Source organism: Haemaphysalis longicornis, unplaced genomic scaffold, assembly GCF_048455015.1.
Source record: "Haemaphysalis longicornis isolate Haplotype H1 unplaced genomic scaffold, Haemaphysalis longicornis Haplotype H1 scaffold_12, whole genome shotgun sequence".
NCBI lineage: Eukaryota > Metazoa > Arthropoda > Arachnida > Ixodida > Ixodidae > Haemaphysalis > Haemaphysalis longicornis.
In genome coordinates, this window is record NW_027526225.1 from 51,495,345 (window position 1) to 51,510,246 (window position 14,902).

The following is a 14,902-nucleotide window of genomic DNA, read 5'->3' on the forward strand; positions in this document are numbered from 1 at the left end:
TCGCCCTGGTCACCGCTTGAGTGTGAAACGTGTTATAAACACTGCTTCCACACATTGGACTTTCCTTATTGTTGAGTGCAGTCGTCTGCCGTTTCGGGAACGTCGAAGGGTGCTTTTTGAAAGTGGTGTGGTGATTATTTAAAGGACAAAAGTTTAGTACGCGAAACGGGTAAAAAGCAACAAGACCTGTGCATACGCGTGCAAATTCCACACCCTTGTAAAATTGCGCTGTGTCCTTATAGATTGAAGAAACAAACAAAAACATTTACACTGCACACGACCCGTGCGCTATCGCCCATACATAACCGGAGACGTATTTTACACCCGCAAGTGCCTGTGTGATCGTGTCCTTCCCGTACCTTTTCTAAAATAAATACCATTTTTGGACAGTCGTTGCTTATACTCAGGAGGAGGAATAAACATTTATTCAACTGTATCGAGTTGCTAATTTTACGTATTATTTAAAATACGTTTCTATGGATGCGCAAGAGTATTTATGGGGGATTTTTCGGTAAAATTAAGCAGTTGTGAGTATGCGTCTTTCATGTGGCATTTCGTGTATCATTTTCATATATCATTTTCAAATCCGACATGAATCACCTTGTCTAGAAACTCGCTCAGCATAACCAAATGCCTAATATGGTCACGTCTTAACCTCTTAAGGTGGACCTAAGTTTAAAGAAAGAGGAGAAAACGCGTAATATAGCACGTTGTTGCCCACATGTGTGAGGGGTGTGTGCCTTGACTCGCTGTTTTTTTTTTTTTTTTTTTCCCACAATGCTTGCTTTCAATGCAATTTTGAAAAAGGTGAGCCACAATTCATGAACAATCCCAGACCAAAGGGGGGTTAATCAGTTTTGAAAATACGTACTGCTTTTTCACCGCTACAGAACACGCCGTCTAGTGTAGTTTCGATTGTAAGTAATACTGATAACCATACTTTGGTTATCAGTTTGGTTTGGTTACCCCCTTCCCCAAAAAAAAACTAAATGTACAGAATTCATTTTTTTAACCAATCCTCAAGAATTAAATGCCAAGACAAAAGCGATATTCAGTTTACAAAACAAAGTAGTTATCGGGAACTCGTTGCGCTGATTCGCAACGAGAAATATAAAGGAAATGTTTTACTACATCTGCAACAGCGTAACTTCATTTATTGCCATCTTTAGGGTTCGTAAGCGACCTTATACGCAAGAATGCAAACACATCTCGCTGTTGCAGGCACCTGTTAGATTTGAAAAGGAACGCAAATGGTCAACAGAGCAGCCGTAACAGAAAAGTTGTGCTCACTGTGAGGTCCCAGAAGCTTGGTTTGCACACTGTAAACCTGCTTGTCACTTTGCGAAAACCTAGCTAAACATGGGATGTTGGTTGTACTGCGTGCGTTGACAATTCGATTCGCAAGTTCACTTGCGATGAAAGCCGTAAATAAGTGATCCGAAACCGTTATTCATCAAACCTTCCTTCGGAGTCGTTAAAATTTCATTTAAAAGACCCGTTAGAGCGGTTACATTTATATTTCTGCGCTGATCAAAATTCAGTAATTTTATTCTGCCTTTTGAACACACAAAAAATATCGCAAGCTCTTAGAAACAATTTCGGGGCAGTTAAGTAGTGTTACCATTTCGGGGCATCCCACAAATGCAAGAATGCTTCATGCTACCAGTGAAAGCGATTGAGATTGCCGTTGTAAACTGAATTTCAGAGATCGAGGCTTCCTGATTTGTTTCTATTTATGCTTTTATTGAAGGCTCAAAGCCATAGTCTGGAAAGATCGAGCTCGCTACTAGCCACAGCGTACAAGCATTGCCACAATCACGGCCATTCTGAGATTCCCGATGAGTCGTCACTTTTCTTTTTTTTTTTTTTGCGTAGTAATGAAAACTGACTGCCGCTTCCATGCTATACATTGAACGTAGAGGAACCGAACTACAGCATACCACTCTTGTTTGCACCTTTCGTGCGCACACATGGCGGGAAAAAGGCACGAAGTGCGCCCACAGTGTGCATTCTTACGGGCCGCTCAGCGGAGCATCCACACTAGCAGCGCGACGCTGTCGCCACCTACATGTCGATCTCGCGGCGAATAGCCGGGCCAGTGCTTCAGTTCAGCCGTTGTGCAATGGAAGGAGGGGGCAAGGATGCTGGTTCATCTGTGCCGAGCTGGTTATTAAAGCTATCGCTTGCATAACCGGGTCTAGCCGATCTAAGCCGAGGTAGGCCACAACTGTTTTTTACATCGCACTAGAGTATTGCCAAAAAGCCAACCTAAAGCAAGCGCGAAACTCGAATTGTAAACACTGGAAAACAGAGTGATCATGCATTTTACGAACATTCAAGCGTGCACGACACACTGCCATGGCTATGTCATTGGCCAATTCCTGGGTGGTGAAAGAAATTGAAACTGGGAAAATGAAATTTAGAGGCGGCAATGTACAATTACGTCATTTAACCCATGTCATGCATTTCCATTTGTCACTGTGTATAGCTTTCACAACTGAATTGAAGTTCCTGTTCATGCTGACCATTTTACACGTCAAGTTCAAAATGTGTTTGCGTGTACTGCGAAATAATGGTTGCTATTTGCGTCATTCTTACGTTCATTCAGGCACCAATTGTGGGCGTCCACAGAAGTTTTTCTAAAGGGGGAACACATCCATAGAAACGGCCCTGGGAGGGGAGAGGTGCGAGGGTGGAGCAACCACTGATTTCCTATCAGTGAACGCTTCTGCGCACGCCTGATTCTAGTTATCAATTATTGATTCCAGTGTCTTGAATAGTCGAGCAACTTTTCAGCGGTGCATGGTAAAATCTAAAAAATTGGTGCAACTTGCACTAATGGTGCAAGGCTGGAGAAATGGCAAATTTAACGGCCCTTCTCTTTTTGTCGGAGACCCCGCTATTGCACCTCGCGTGGATTTCTGAACTTGCCGCTGAAAGCAGAGTTACTTGATATAGGAGTTGCGAAACTCCCCATAGGCCCCATGCATCAAAAGACAGTGCTATGATTGGTCCACTGTTTTTGGATTTTCAATACAGTGGCGCCATCTGTTGGTGACAAGATGAACTATAGAACGTGTTTCGCCACTCGATGACCTGGGCAAAAATAGGTTTTTCGGTGCTTGCGGAAATTTGTTGTGCCGAAGGAGCCCAATGTGTTCAACCATGCAAGTGTTTTATATGCATTTGAAGCAAGAGTAGTGAAAAAAAAAAAAGCAACCGTGTGGTCGAGATGCGCCGTCGCTTGCGCATTGTCGTCTGCGGCGTGTAATATGCGGTCTTCCGACGGTTAAACAAGGGTGAGAAAGGGTCAAAAAAGGGTTAAAAAGGGTTAAAAGGACAAAATAAAGGGTTGACGGTTTTACGCAAGCTTGAAAGGATTATTTAGAGCCACTTGATCAGCTACTGCAGTGGTTCTCAGAAATGAGTGCGCCGGGGACCCCTCTTGAACTTACGCAAGTGATGGGGGAACCCACTGATGAAATGTATGTTGATCGGTGCCATAATGTCAAACAATTTGCACTTGCAACAAGAGTAGTAAAAAAAAAAAAAAGCAACCGTGTGGTCGAGATGCGCCGTCGCTTGTGCAGTGTCGTCTGCGGCGTGTAATATGCGGTCTTCCGACGGTTAAACAAGGGTGAGAAAAGGCCAAAAAAGGGTTAAAAAGGGTTAAAGGGACAAAAACAAGGGTTGACGGTTTTACGCAAGCTTGAAAGGATTATTTAGAGCCACTTGATCAGCTACTGCAGTGGTTCTCAGCCATTAGTGCACCGGGGACCCCTCTGGGGCTGTCAAAAGTGATTGGGGACCCCACTGATGAAATGTATGTTGATCGGTGCCATAATGTCAAACAATTTGCACTTGCAACTTGCGTGGTTCACAAACTTATTCAATTCCTGCCTTTCGTACATGCATTTTATGACAATGCATGCCATAATGTTAATCAATGAGCCCTTGAGTAGACTTCTGAGCTCCCATATGCTGCCTTATCTGTGTCTGTTTTTTTTTCTCTTTCATAGCTGGCATTTGTGCACAAAGCAGATGTTAAAATATATGTGCTCCGCAGCGAAGCCACCTTTTCGCATTAACAGCAGGTTCTGGAAAATGGAGGAAAGAATAGCGGGTGGGGGGAGGGTTGGAGGAGGTTTCGCGTACCCCTCGAATGCTCTTGCAGACCCACATTTGAGAACACTGAGCTAGTGGATTAGTTTTGGCATACAGCGTGCTGTAGGCCGAGCGAAAACTGCACATTTAGTACTTCAGGCCTGACCTATGTTGTGCGCGAGTGCCTCCACAAGTGGCAACTTGTCGAGGCAGTTGCGGAGACGCAAAAACAATCGCAACATAATAACCGGAGTTAAGAATGCAATGAATAACTTATGAAAGTACAAAAAATAAAGAATTATGCACCTTTGAAATGAAGTTATAGCGTTAAATTGTCGGTTTGAATAATCAGTGTGTTTTTTTAATAGTGTATGCGGTGGCCGCGGTGGCGCTAGTGTACACGCGTTCCAAAAGGAGGGGTCCAGGTGCAGGCCCTTTTTTGGAGGTGGAGTTTTGCGACTGCCTACATCGAAGAGCTCTGGCTCAAAGTTCTCCATGACTGGCAGGCCCGGATTGTTTTGTCTGCAGCCGTTCACATCTTTCTCAAAGTGTTCTAGTGAGTTAGCGGGCTCTAGCGCATTAGCATGTGTTAGAACTTGCAGCAATCGGCTTCGCGAACTCGGCGTCTGTAGTGCGAGCTGTTCTGTGCCCCTCACTTCAGGCGCAAATGCATGTGAACTGGCGAGAAGAGCTTCCAAGAGATCACGCCACGATCGCTGGGCTGAGTGCGCTTGAAGCTGGAGCTGCCTGATGCTGGGCACTCTTCATGAGGCACACGCTCGCTTTCTATTGGCATTTTTTCTTGGTAGTTTTTTATAATTGCTGCTGGACCAAGCTCAAGCTTAAACTGCTCAGCTGTTAAAAAAGGTTCGCCCCCTCTGCTCCCCCTTTGGAGATTCATGGCACCATTGCTGCGTGCGTGGAAGGAAGTGTAAGGAGAAAGGTACTGGAGAGTAGGTTCACTCATTCGGGAGCGCTCATGTTCCACTAACACGTCACTGTTTCCCATCTCCATGAACACTGGCTTGGCACGTATGCCTCACATTCGCTCCCTTGCAGCGCACCTCTGCTTGACTTTTGCCTGCATCATCTAGTACAGACGGCAACACACTTGTCCGTAACAGCAGTTTCGTACTTATAGCCTCCTTATCTTGCCTCGACCGAAAAGCATTTGAAGAAAATTATTGTGTTGTTCTGAAGTCTTGACCATATATTTTGACCTCAATGTTTTTTGTGAGAAGTTTGAGTGCGTAGTTTTGAGAGGCAACTAGTTGAAGTTGAACTCAGTGTTATAGACAAGGGTGTTGAGCACCGTAGCTGTCATGCATTACCTGTCATGCATTCCGTGTGTCTTTGCAGTACTGGCCTTGCTTGTTTGTTGAGGGACTGTAAGCGGTGTGGACATTCTCTGCTTTGTACATACACTCCTCAAGCCCCTTGAATCAAATTGTTGAATCAAATTAATAGGGTTGAGGTGGCTCATTGGTTAAAGGAACCATGAAGACAAAATACAAGTTGGGTTTATTAGAAAGACTGCTTAGTCCCGATAACAATGATACCAAAATCATCGCAATCTTCAAACAAATGATGGAGATATTGAAGAAAACGTGTGAAGCAGTCACGACCCCCTAGCCCATTTCCCGCAACTTTTCTACGACGTCACGGAACCTTGTTTGTGCGATTGGTGGCCGCCTAACTGGCCTGTTGCGACGACACATGACTGGACGTCTTTAATGGGGCCTCTAGTTCCATTTGACCGCATCACTTGAATGCTAACGTGCAGTTAACGCATTGAAAATTATGTTTTATTGTTGGACCGTATCATGTCATTCTTGCTCATAACACGTCACTGTGGCGCGAAATTTGAAAGTTTTTAAATACTTGCTTTTTTTTCGTTAAAAAACATCTTTTGCGGCTGTAATGGAGCTGAGTGAGATACTGAATCCTAGTTCTTTTAAATTAAACGAAGTTGTATTTTCTCTTCATGGCTCCTTTAAGGCATTGTGCTGCTGAGCCCAGGCATGCGAGTTCAATCCCAGCAATGGTGGCCGCTTTTAAAATGGAGGCGAAAAGCGAAAACTCCGATGTGCGAAGATTTCGGTACATGTAAAGGTTCCACGGGTGGTCGAAATTAATCCGGCGCCCTCCACTATGACGTGCGTCTAGCCTGGGCGCATTAAACCATATAATTTGAACTTGTTTCAGAGTAGCAGGGTTGAAATTTCGTTTTCCGCAGTGTACACACTACTGTGCCTGACAGAATGCACATTGTTGAGACCAAGGAAAGTGGTATTTCTCTTTGCGCCGTTATCAGGGAATGTCAATGGCACACGCTATTCCGTACCATCCTACTGCCTCGTGGTCCTTCGACCTGTTCCTGTAACTTGTGCCATGGCCCCGCTTGCAGGAAGAGCGGCTGGCCAACGCCAAGTACGCCATCTCGATGGCGCGCAAGCTGGGTGCTCGCATCTACGCCCTGCCCGAGGACATCGCCGAGGGAAAGCACAAGATGGTGATGACCGTGTTTGCCTGCCTCATGGCCAGGGACTACCTGCCTGGGCAGCAGAAGCAGCAGGACCAGCAGGAACAGCAGCAGTGAACAGCAGTGCATCTACACCCCCCGGTGTGAGCCTCCAATGCGTGCACCCTTTGTGCAAACAGGGTGTAAGAAGGGTGTACGTTGGGGGAAAAGGTGTAGGCGGAGGAGTCGGTACACACCCGAGAAAAACAAATGGGCACATCAAAGATAAAGTAGCAGGCGTACAGCATCTACACCCCCGCATGAGCCTCAATGCACACGCCCTTTGTGCAACTAGGGTGTAAAAAAAGGTGTCAGAAGGGGGTACATCGGGGCGAAAGGCATTGGCGGAGGAGTCGTTACACTCTAGAAAGAAGAAAAAAAAGGTGCGTACATCAAGGACAAGGCAGTGAGCATACAGAAAACGTTTTTTCGCTAGAGCTGACACTCTTTGAAGTTGCCGCCGCTGTCATCTTGTAGACTGCCAACACGCTTAGAGGCGAACTGGAGCTATACTCTTTTTGTGCGTGCTGCCAATAATGCCTTTTTCGGGCTACTTGCGCAGTAGTGAGAGATGCCGCCTTCCAAGCAACTTTTGTTCTTGCTCTTCCAAAAATTGCTAACTTGATTCACCGACAAATGAAGCTTATGGTACCTGGGTGGTGCTAGCTTTGTCTTGCTCAGTTGCACAACGCCAAGTGAAGGGTCCATAGTGTACTGCTGGCGGGAGGTTGTTTGAAATTTGTCTGATGCATGCGATCGATGACCACATTTGCTGTGCTGAACCCAGTGCCATCTGGCCTTGTTATTTGCTTTTATTTATGACTTGCCTGTGGCCAGTAAGGACTACCCAGTGCCATCTGGCCTTGTTATTTGCTTTTATTCGACTTGCATGTGGCCAGTAAGGACTTTATTTTGTTCAGGGCACATCGAGAAGGGCCGAGTATCGATTTCTAAAAAAAAAATTAGAATTTTTACAATTTGCACTGTCAGACTGAAAACATGGCAGAGGGGAGCTTGTGCCCCCCAAAAATTTGGAATTTAATCATTGTCTGGGGCCACCCCCCCTTTTTCTTTCCAGTTTAGTGTGAATTTGTTGGATTCATTTGGATCTCCATGTTGCATTAGACTTGTGGCACATCCCACTGGCCAGTTCTCAGTGCATGTGTGAGCATCTATTTGTGCTTTGCCTCTTAAATAGTAGTTCAGCTTAGCTCAATCAAGAAGTGACGGTTAATATTGCACTGCTTCACCCTGGCGGCAAGTACGCTTTGGACTTGCCCAGCAGTGGGCAACCCTACTAGCACTGAGAGCTTTGGAAGTGGTTGACACGAGCTCTTGTCAAATTAGAGCTGTTACCAGGTCATGAGTGGGTGTGCGTTCCTCCTTGGTTTTTTAAGGCGGTAGTTGTCAGTCCTGTAGCTGAAATTTGTAACTATGTATGACAAGTGAATCGTTTTGAACATTCCAAATATTTACATTTGGCTTGTGTCTGGTGTGTGCACTCGACATTGCTTGGCAATAGATCCGCCATTTTTTGTAGCTACTTATTTCTTCATGTAGCTACTTATGCAGTTTATGGCCTTGCTCTATTCGGTGCAGCCCTGCTAATGATGTAGCTGTTCTGGTGGTAAATTTGCTTCATGGGACAGCTTGTGTTCTTATAATTGCAATTTACAGTTTATAACAGACCGGAGGGTGATAGATAGGTAAGTCTTACGCTTTGTTTGTTCTATCGTGGAAGATGTTAAAATAAGGCCCTTAGATATCCAGTTTCGCTTGCTACATGCCAGGGTATTCCACTGTGTGTATTCTGGAGCCCTTTTATGGCCGTGCCTTTGAAAATTCTCAACTGCTTAAGGTTGATGTCTTGCGCCATTCTTAAACCTGTGCTGATGTTCGGTGAAAAAGTCTGAAGTAATGGCAATCAATATTTATCACCTCGAGCCTAACAATCGCCGTCACTATTTTGATGCCATTGATGGATTTAAGGGCTTTACCTGAAGCCGTCTCTTTTCAAATGTGCAAGTATTGTGATTCTGCATGCAAGAAAATGATCCTCTATGCAAGAGAATTTGTTACAGGGTTTTTTTTTTTCCTTTTTGACATTCCCTTTGCCTGTTTGTTTTGGCCAGATGTATATTGTACATACTTCGTAATGCATATTTTCATTACTGCTTATACTATTACGGTGCTTTACACACATTCTCCGGCAGTGTTGATATTGAGCAGCACCAGTTGGGTGTGTTTACAATGCCAGTGGTGCGTGCCGACTCTAATTTTTTATCTGACGATTGATTAGCTCTTGTTGCATGAAATATATTTACAAATGTGCAGTTCATACCGTGTGCCTCCTAATAGTTCAGAGTTCCATGGCTTCGTTTGTTATATTTGGCAGACAATGCTGCATTATTCAGCTTTTTCAGCGATACTAAAGTTGCCTCTGGTGCAGTTTAAAAAATTTTGATAGGTTTTCAATAGAATGCTTTGTTTATGTTGCCAAACATGTCATCTGGCTACCTAACAAAAAGTTAAATAGGCCAAGTGATACTCAAAGCTAGTACACACAGCTTTTTTGGGGTGACATCTTCGACAGTCTTGGATATGACAGTGGCATGTTGATTCAGAATTACTGAGCGGCTATTTCACAGATCTCGAATTGAGTAAATTTAAATGGTTTAATTGAAACTTAAAACTCACACAGCCGTATTGGTCATGCCACGGTAGTTAGGGCTCAGTGTGTTGCTAACAAGACTGGTATGTCCTGTGTCTTCCTCGCAGTTGCTATTAGTACTGTGTCATAAGTGTCACCATCATTGTAAAAAAAAACTGTACGTGGTTTCAGAACAATTACAGATGTGCCTTAAATAACACTGGCTGTATTTCAAATGTTTGGCACCTCTGTTTGAATGCTTCCTTTATTATTTCAACTTTGCATTGCTCGTTTTTTTCATTTGGAGCAACCACGATGCGCTTGTGCGTTCAGCACATGGGACGAAAGCCACAAAGCATTCCAGTTACTTGTGGGCCCTTTGCTGAACAACGAGACAGCGTCGGAGCTGGTGGATTTAAGCTGGCTTAATGAAACATTTCGTGTGCAGTTAAATTTGTTAGTTTCATGGTAGAGCTTGCGTGGTTCATGTAGAGAAGAAATTAGTATTTAGCGGTTGTCAACCTTAGCGTTAGTTGTCAGTATTGTGTTATTCCGATGGCAAGAAGAAAACAGATAACATGTGCTAGGACGCTTTTATTAATTTCTTGTAAGCGAGTGCTTGTACAGTTCGTCATGGCTTGTCGCAGTTGTTGTGGCTTGTCGCAGCATCTGGGGGAAATCAGCGTAACTCATTCCACCTCAGTAAGCACATTCTACCGATGTACAGTCTGCAACCAATCAGGCCTGAAACTGTTCATGATTCTATCTCTGTGAGGTAAGGTGCAGCCTAGTACATTCATAGTCTGATGACTAAAATGTGACCAGAAAGAGACCGATGCCATTTCTTGATGTGTAGTGAACAAAATTTCGGGAGATTCTCTCGTCTGTGTTTAAGTCTTCATTCTCGGGCCACACTTTACGATCCCTATGGTGTCGACTGCTCTGCAGAATTTTTCCATTTAACCCATGTGCTGTCTCAGTTGACCTTCCTTTTTATTCATAGGTGTTTTGCCAGTTTTTGGGGGCGTTTGACCTGGCGAGGCGGGCCTCGTCTGTTGGGGTAAGACGGCCGGCCTCTGGCCGGCCTCTGGCCGATGCGTTCAGCCCTGCGAGCGCAGCATTCTTTGCTAGTCTGTTCACATCTGGAGCGTCGATTCTTCTTTTTTTAATTAGCGTAATGTTGCTCATTTCAAGCTTCTTTTTGACCACATGTACTGTCTTAGCGTGTCTTGTTGTTCCACGATCCCAATAAAAACTGCCGCTTCTCTTTTCTTTCTCTCCCTGTTTTGGCTGGTTGCTTTTGAAACAGTTGCTTGGTTGGTGCATACCGTAAAATACCGAGCAAGCGCTCCTCCTCAATGTGGGGATAGTTTAGGGAATTTTGAGGAGGAGGCCGCAAGTTTACCGGATTGTGTGAGTGTACCGGAATCTTGGAAGAATGTGGACATCATCCTAATCCATAAGAAAGGTGACGTGAAGGACTTGAAAAATTAGAGGCCAATCAGCTTACTTAAGCACAGCTGTTGGGCAGGTTGGTGCATTGTGATTGAAAAATAGTGCGACTTGGACAGCGATACAAAGGAAGAACGACGCGACAAGCGATCACTTGCAACTAACATTTATTGAAACATCGTCCCGTATTTATACAGGTATGACTAGGAGCATGCGCAATGGAATACACTATATGGAAAGCACAAAACAGATGATGGACACAATCAAAGTGACGTTACTGAAAATTCAAACTCGGTGGCACGCAGAAGCACAGATGTATCGCTGATGCACTTGCCCCTTTTTTTCTTAATATAAAATGCTTCTAAGAGCTCCCACGCTACTGTACTATCACTCCTGCCGGGAATTCGAATCTGCTCAAAGAAAGGTCTGCATTTTGCCAAATAACTGGCAGGACTGTGATCTTTGCAATGCACGGGTAAATACATGCATGTATTATTGTGAAGTGAAGAACTGCAATCGCGTGTCCGGTCATTCACACATTTGCCCGTCTGGCCGATATAGCCCTCACCGCATGAAAGCGGTATCTCTTAGACTACCCCGATGTCACAGGGCACAAAGCGCTTCGCATGCTCCTTTACGCACTGTTTTTGTTTGGGCTTGATAGAAATTTGCACACAAATGCGGCCAAGTTTTTGTGGAGCAGAAAACACCAACAGCACTTTGTACCGTTCTGCCACCTTTTTCAGGTTGTGCGTAACCCTATGTAGAAAGGTTAGAATAGTAGGCGTCTTCGCGCCTACTTGGCCTTTGGCTTTCCGCAGCGAGACTTCGGAAACACCCACCAAGACGTAGCTTGGGTAACCGACCGACAGAAGTCTCTTCACTTGAGAGTCAAAGCTCTCATGAACAGCATGTACGCAGGACTTCTTCAGTGCGGACTCTGGAACCAGAGACGCTATGGCCCTTTTAACAGTCTTTGAATGGGATGATGAAAATGGCAGAAGCCGTTTACAGGCACGTGGGTGATAGATCCAACAAACATGGTCGGATGAAAAGTTACTATCTAAAAACTGCAGGGTGTCTTGGAACCTCACGTGTAAATGCGAGACCCTTCCCATGCCGGCTAAAACTCTAAAATTACTTCTGTGGTTTCAGAGTAGATAGAACATGTTTTCTTAAAACCACTAAAAAATCAAAATATCTAAAAACACGCAGAACTACTTCCTTCTCAAAGCTTAAAAGCAAGTCCCGGTCAGCAGTGGCGAGAAGAGTATTGCACAAGACCGGTGCAACACAGGGCCCGATACAAATTCCTTGGATTTGAACATACATGCGTCCTTCGAAAGAAACAAATGTTGCACCCAGATAAAACTCCAATAAACGCATAAAACAGTCCAGACATACCACACGAGTTCTGGAAATGACCACACCATTTACGTCAATGTATTGCCTAACAGAAGCAAACAGTTCCGAGTGCGGCACAGAATGAAACAAATCCTCAACATCAACTGAAAAGGCAAACCCCACCGAGGTGTTGCACATCGGCCAAACGGACAGATGTGTGAATGACCGGGCACACGAGCATAGTTCTTCACTTAACAATAATATGCGCACACATTTACCCGTGCATTACGAAGATTGCAGACCTGTCAGTTCTTCGGGAAAATGCAGACCTTTCTTTGAGCAGATTCGAATTTTCGGCAGGAGTGATAGTACAGTAGCGTGGGAGCTCTTGGAAGCATTTTATAAGAAAAAAGGGGGCAAGTGTGTCAGCGATACATCTGTGCTTTTGCGTGCCACCAAGTTTGAATTTTCGGAAACGTCACTTGTCTGTGTCCATCAACTGTTTGGCGCTTTTTGTATAGTGTATTCCACTGCAGCATGCTCCTATTCATACCTGTATAAATACAAGACGATGTTTCAATAATTAACATAGTTGCAAGTGATGGCTTGTCCCATTGTTCTTCCTTTGTGTTGTTGTCCAAGTTTCGCTCTATTTTTCAATCAATCATTTTCATTTTCATTTCATTTATTAATACTGTTAGCCCAGAAGTGGGCTGGTACAGGGTGGAAGTACAAAACAATTATTTGCGAAAAAAAGTACAGTGCAAGTCTTGAGGTAATTTCTCGGTATTATTGTGAGCAGCAGCTCGAAGTTATACAGAACAAGAAAATGGAACACACGTGCGATGCAATACATACGCACAGAACAGTACATGATGCATCTGAGGTGGCACTTTTGCACCGCGCTGAAGATTTGAACGTGAAAAACAAGTATTGCAGTGTCATGCGACCAGCAAAAAGCACGGGCACACACACAACGAAAGGCGTTTGTCACTGTTATTCAGAAAATAGCCGTTCTAGATTCTGTTCAAATGATGTAAGCGAGGAACAACCAATTATAGACTCCGGCAACATATTCCAATCTTCGATAGCAAGTGGGAAATAATTGATGCCAAAGCAGTCATTACGTGAGGCTAGGGGTGGTATGTACTATCGGCCGATAAAGTATACGGACCACGGCTTCGTGAAATTCGATTATTTTCTATTTTATGCCGCTGCCAGCATGAATAGAATATGTGCGGCCCCATTTTATTTTGGAATGACTTTCTTGAGAAGTCACTTAGAGGTTGCTGGCTAGGCACCTGGCGGAGAAATCCCATCAAAATCTCCAACCCGTGGTCCGTTTACTTTATCGGCCGATAGTACATACTATGGTGATGTCTGGAGTGTTCTTGTGTGTTGACCTGGAAGAAATCTGAATAGTTTAGTTTAAAATGATTATGTTAATTAACTGGAAAAGGAATTTCAGTCGCTCAATCCTCGACCTAATTTCAAGACTATCCAGGCCCGCTGTTCTACAAAGTTCAGTAGGTGAATTGATGTGGGCGATATTTATTAAAAATTAATCTCGCACCAAGTCACTGTATTTTTGCTATTTCATTGCAGTTTGACTGTGTGTAAGGGTCCCAGAAAATTTGAGACTATTCGATAATAGGCCTGACTAGGGTTTTGTACGTTAGGCACTTTATATCAGATGGGGCGCTGTTAAGGTTACGCCTAAGGCTATAGAATGCCTTGGTAGCCCTGAAGCACACATAATCAATCAATGTTCCACCGGAGGTCGGGCGTAAACCATAACCCAAGATATTTATAGTTTTGTACACGCTTAATGCTAGCATTGTCAATCTGGTAATTGTATTTTAGAGGTGCTTTCTTCCTGGTTATAGACATAAAGACTGTGTTTTCTGCGTTCAAAGTCATTTGCCATTCTTCGCACCAATAATTTATTTTTTGATGATTGTTGTTTGGGTTAACTTGGTCGTGTTGAGTCTCTATTCTGCTATAAACAACACAGTCGTCGGCAGACAACCTTATCGGGACCGTGACACGATTTGGTGGGCCATTTATATATAACAAAAATAAAAGAGGACCCAGTACACTCCCCTGAAGAACTCCGGAATTGACTGCAACTCATTTGGACTGTTTTTTTTTTATTTGAACGAACTGCTGACGAGATAGTAAGACTTGATTGCTGGCTAGTTGGTGAGATAGGACGAAAACCATTTTGTCAAGAGATTATTTTGGAATGTTTTGTCAGTTTTAAACAGTAGCTTCGAGTGCGACACTTCATCAAATGCTTTTGCGAAATCCAAATATACCACATCAGTTCGGCCACGTGAATTGATTGTTTTTGAAAGTTCGTGAACAAATTCAGTTAACTGTATTGTTGGAGATAAGCCTCGGCGTAATCCATGCTGCTTCGAAAGTAATAGATTGTACAAGTCAAGATAGGCCATCAGGTGTTTGTTAATAATGTGCTGGAGCATCTTTGAACATGCGCTGATAAGCGAAATAGGACGGTAGATGCGCTCGTCCAAAAGAGAGCCACTTTTGTGAACAGGGGTAATTTTAGCCCGCCTCCACGCTGATGGGAAAGAAGCACTGCGCAGGGATGACTGAAATATTTTTGTTAGGAAGCATAAGGATGTAAGGATGTAATTGTAAGGATGCCCATTCAGTGTATCTGCACAGAAATTCGTTTGGCATACCATCAGGGCCGGGGTGTTTTCTTGTATTAATAATAAGTAAAATATTTAGGACACCCTCTTCGCTAATTACTACACCATCAGTCGGCCGCTGCAATGAAGAACTTGAGGATAAATTGGAGATGA

At 44.0% G+C, this 14,902-nt stretch overlaps 1 protein-coding gene across 1 annotated transcript in view; it reads left to right on the forward strand.

The window, feature by feature from the left end:
- Fim (plastin-2 fimbrin) overlaps positions 1–10,551 on the forward strand; it is a 65,531-nt gene extending 54,980 nt beyond the window's left edge. Inside the window, exon 5 of the mRNA XM_077693259.1 lies at positions 6,512–10,551. Coding sequence (XP_077549385.1) covers positions 6,512–6,703 — 192 coding nt within the window. The 3' untranslated portion in view covers positions 6,704–10,551. The remainder of the gene's footprint in view (positions 1–6,511) is intronic.
- The last annotated feature ends 4,351 nt before the right edge of the window (positions 10,552–14,902 follow it).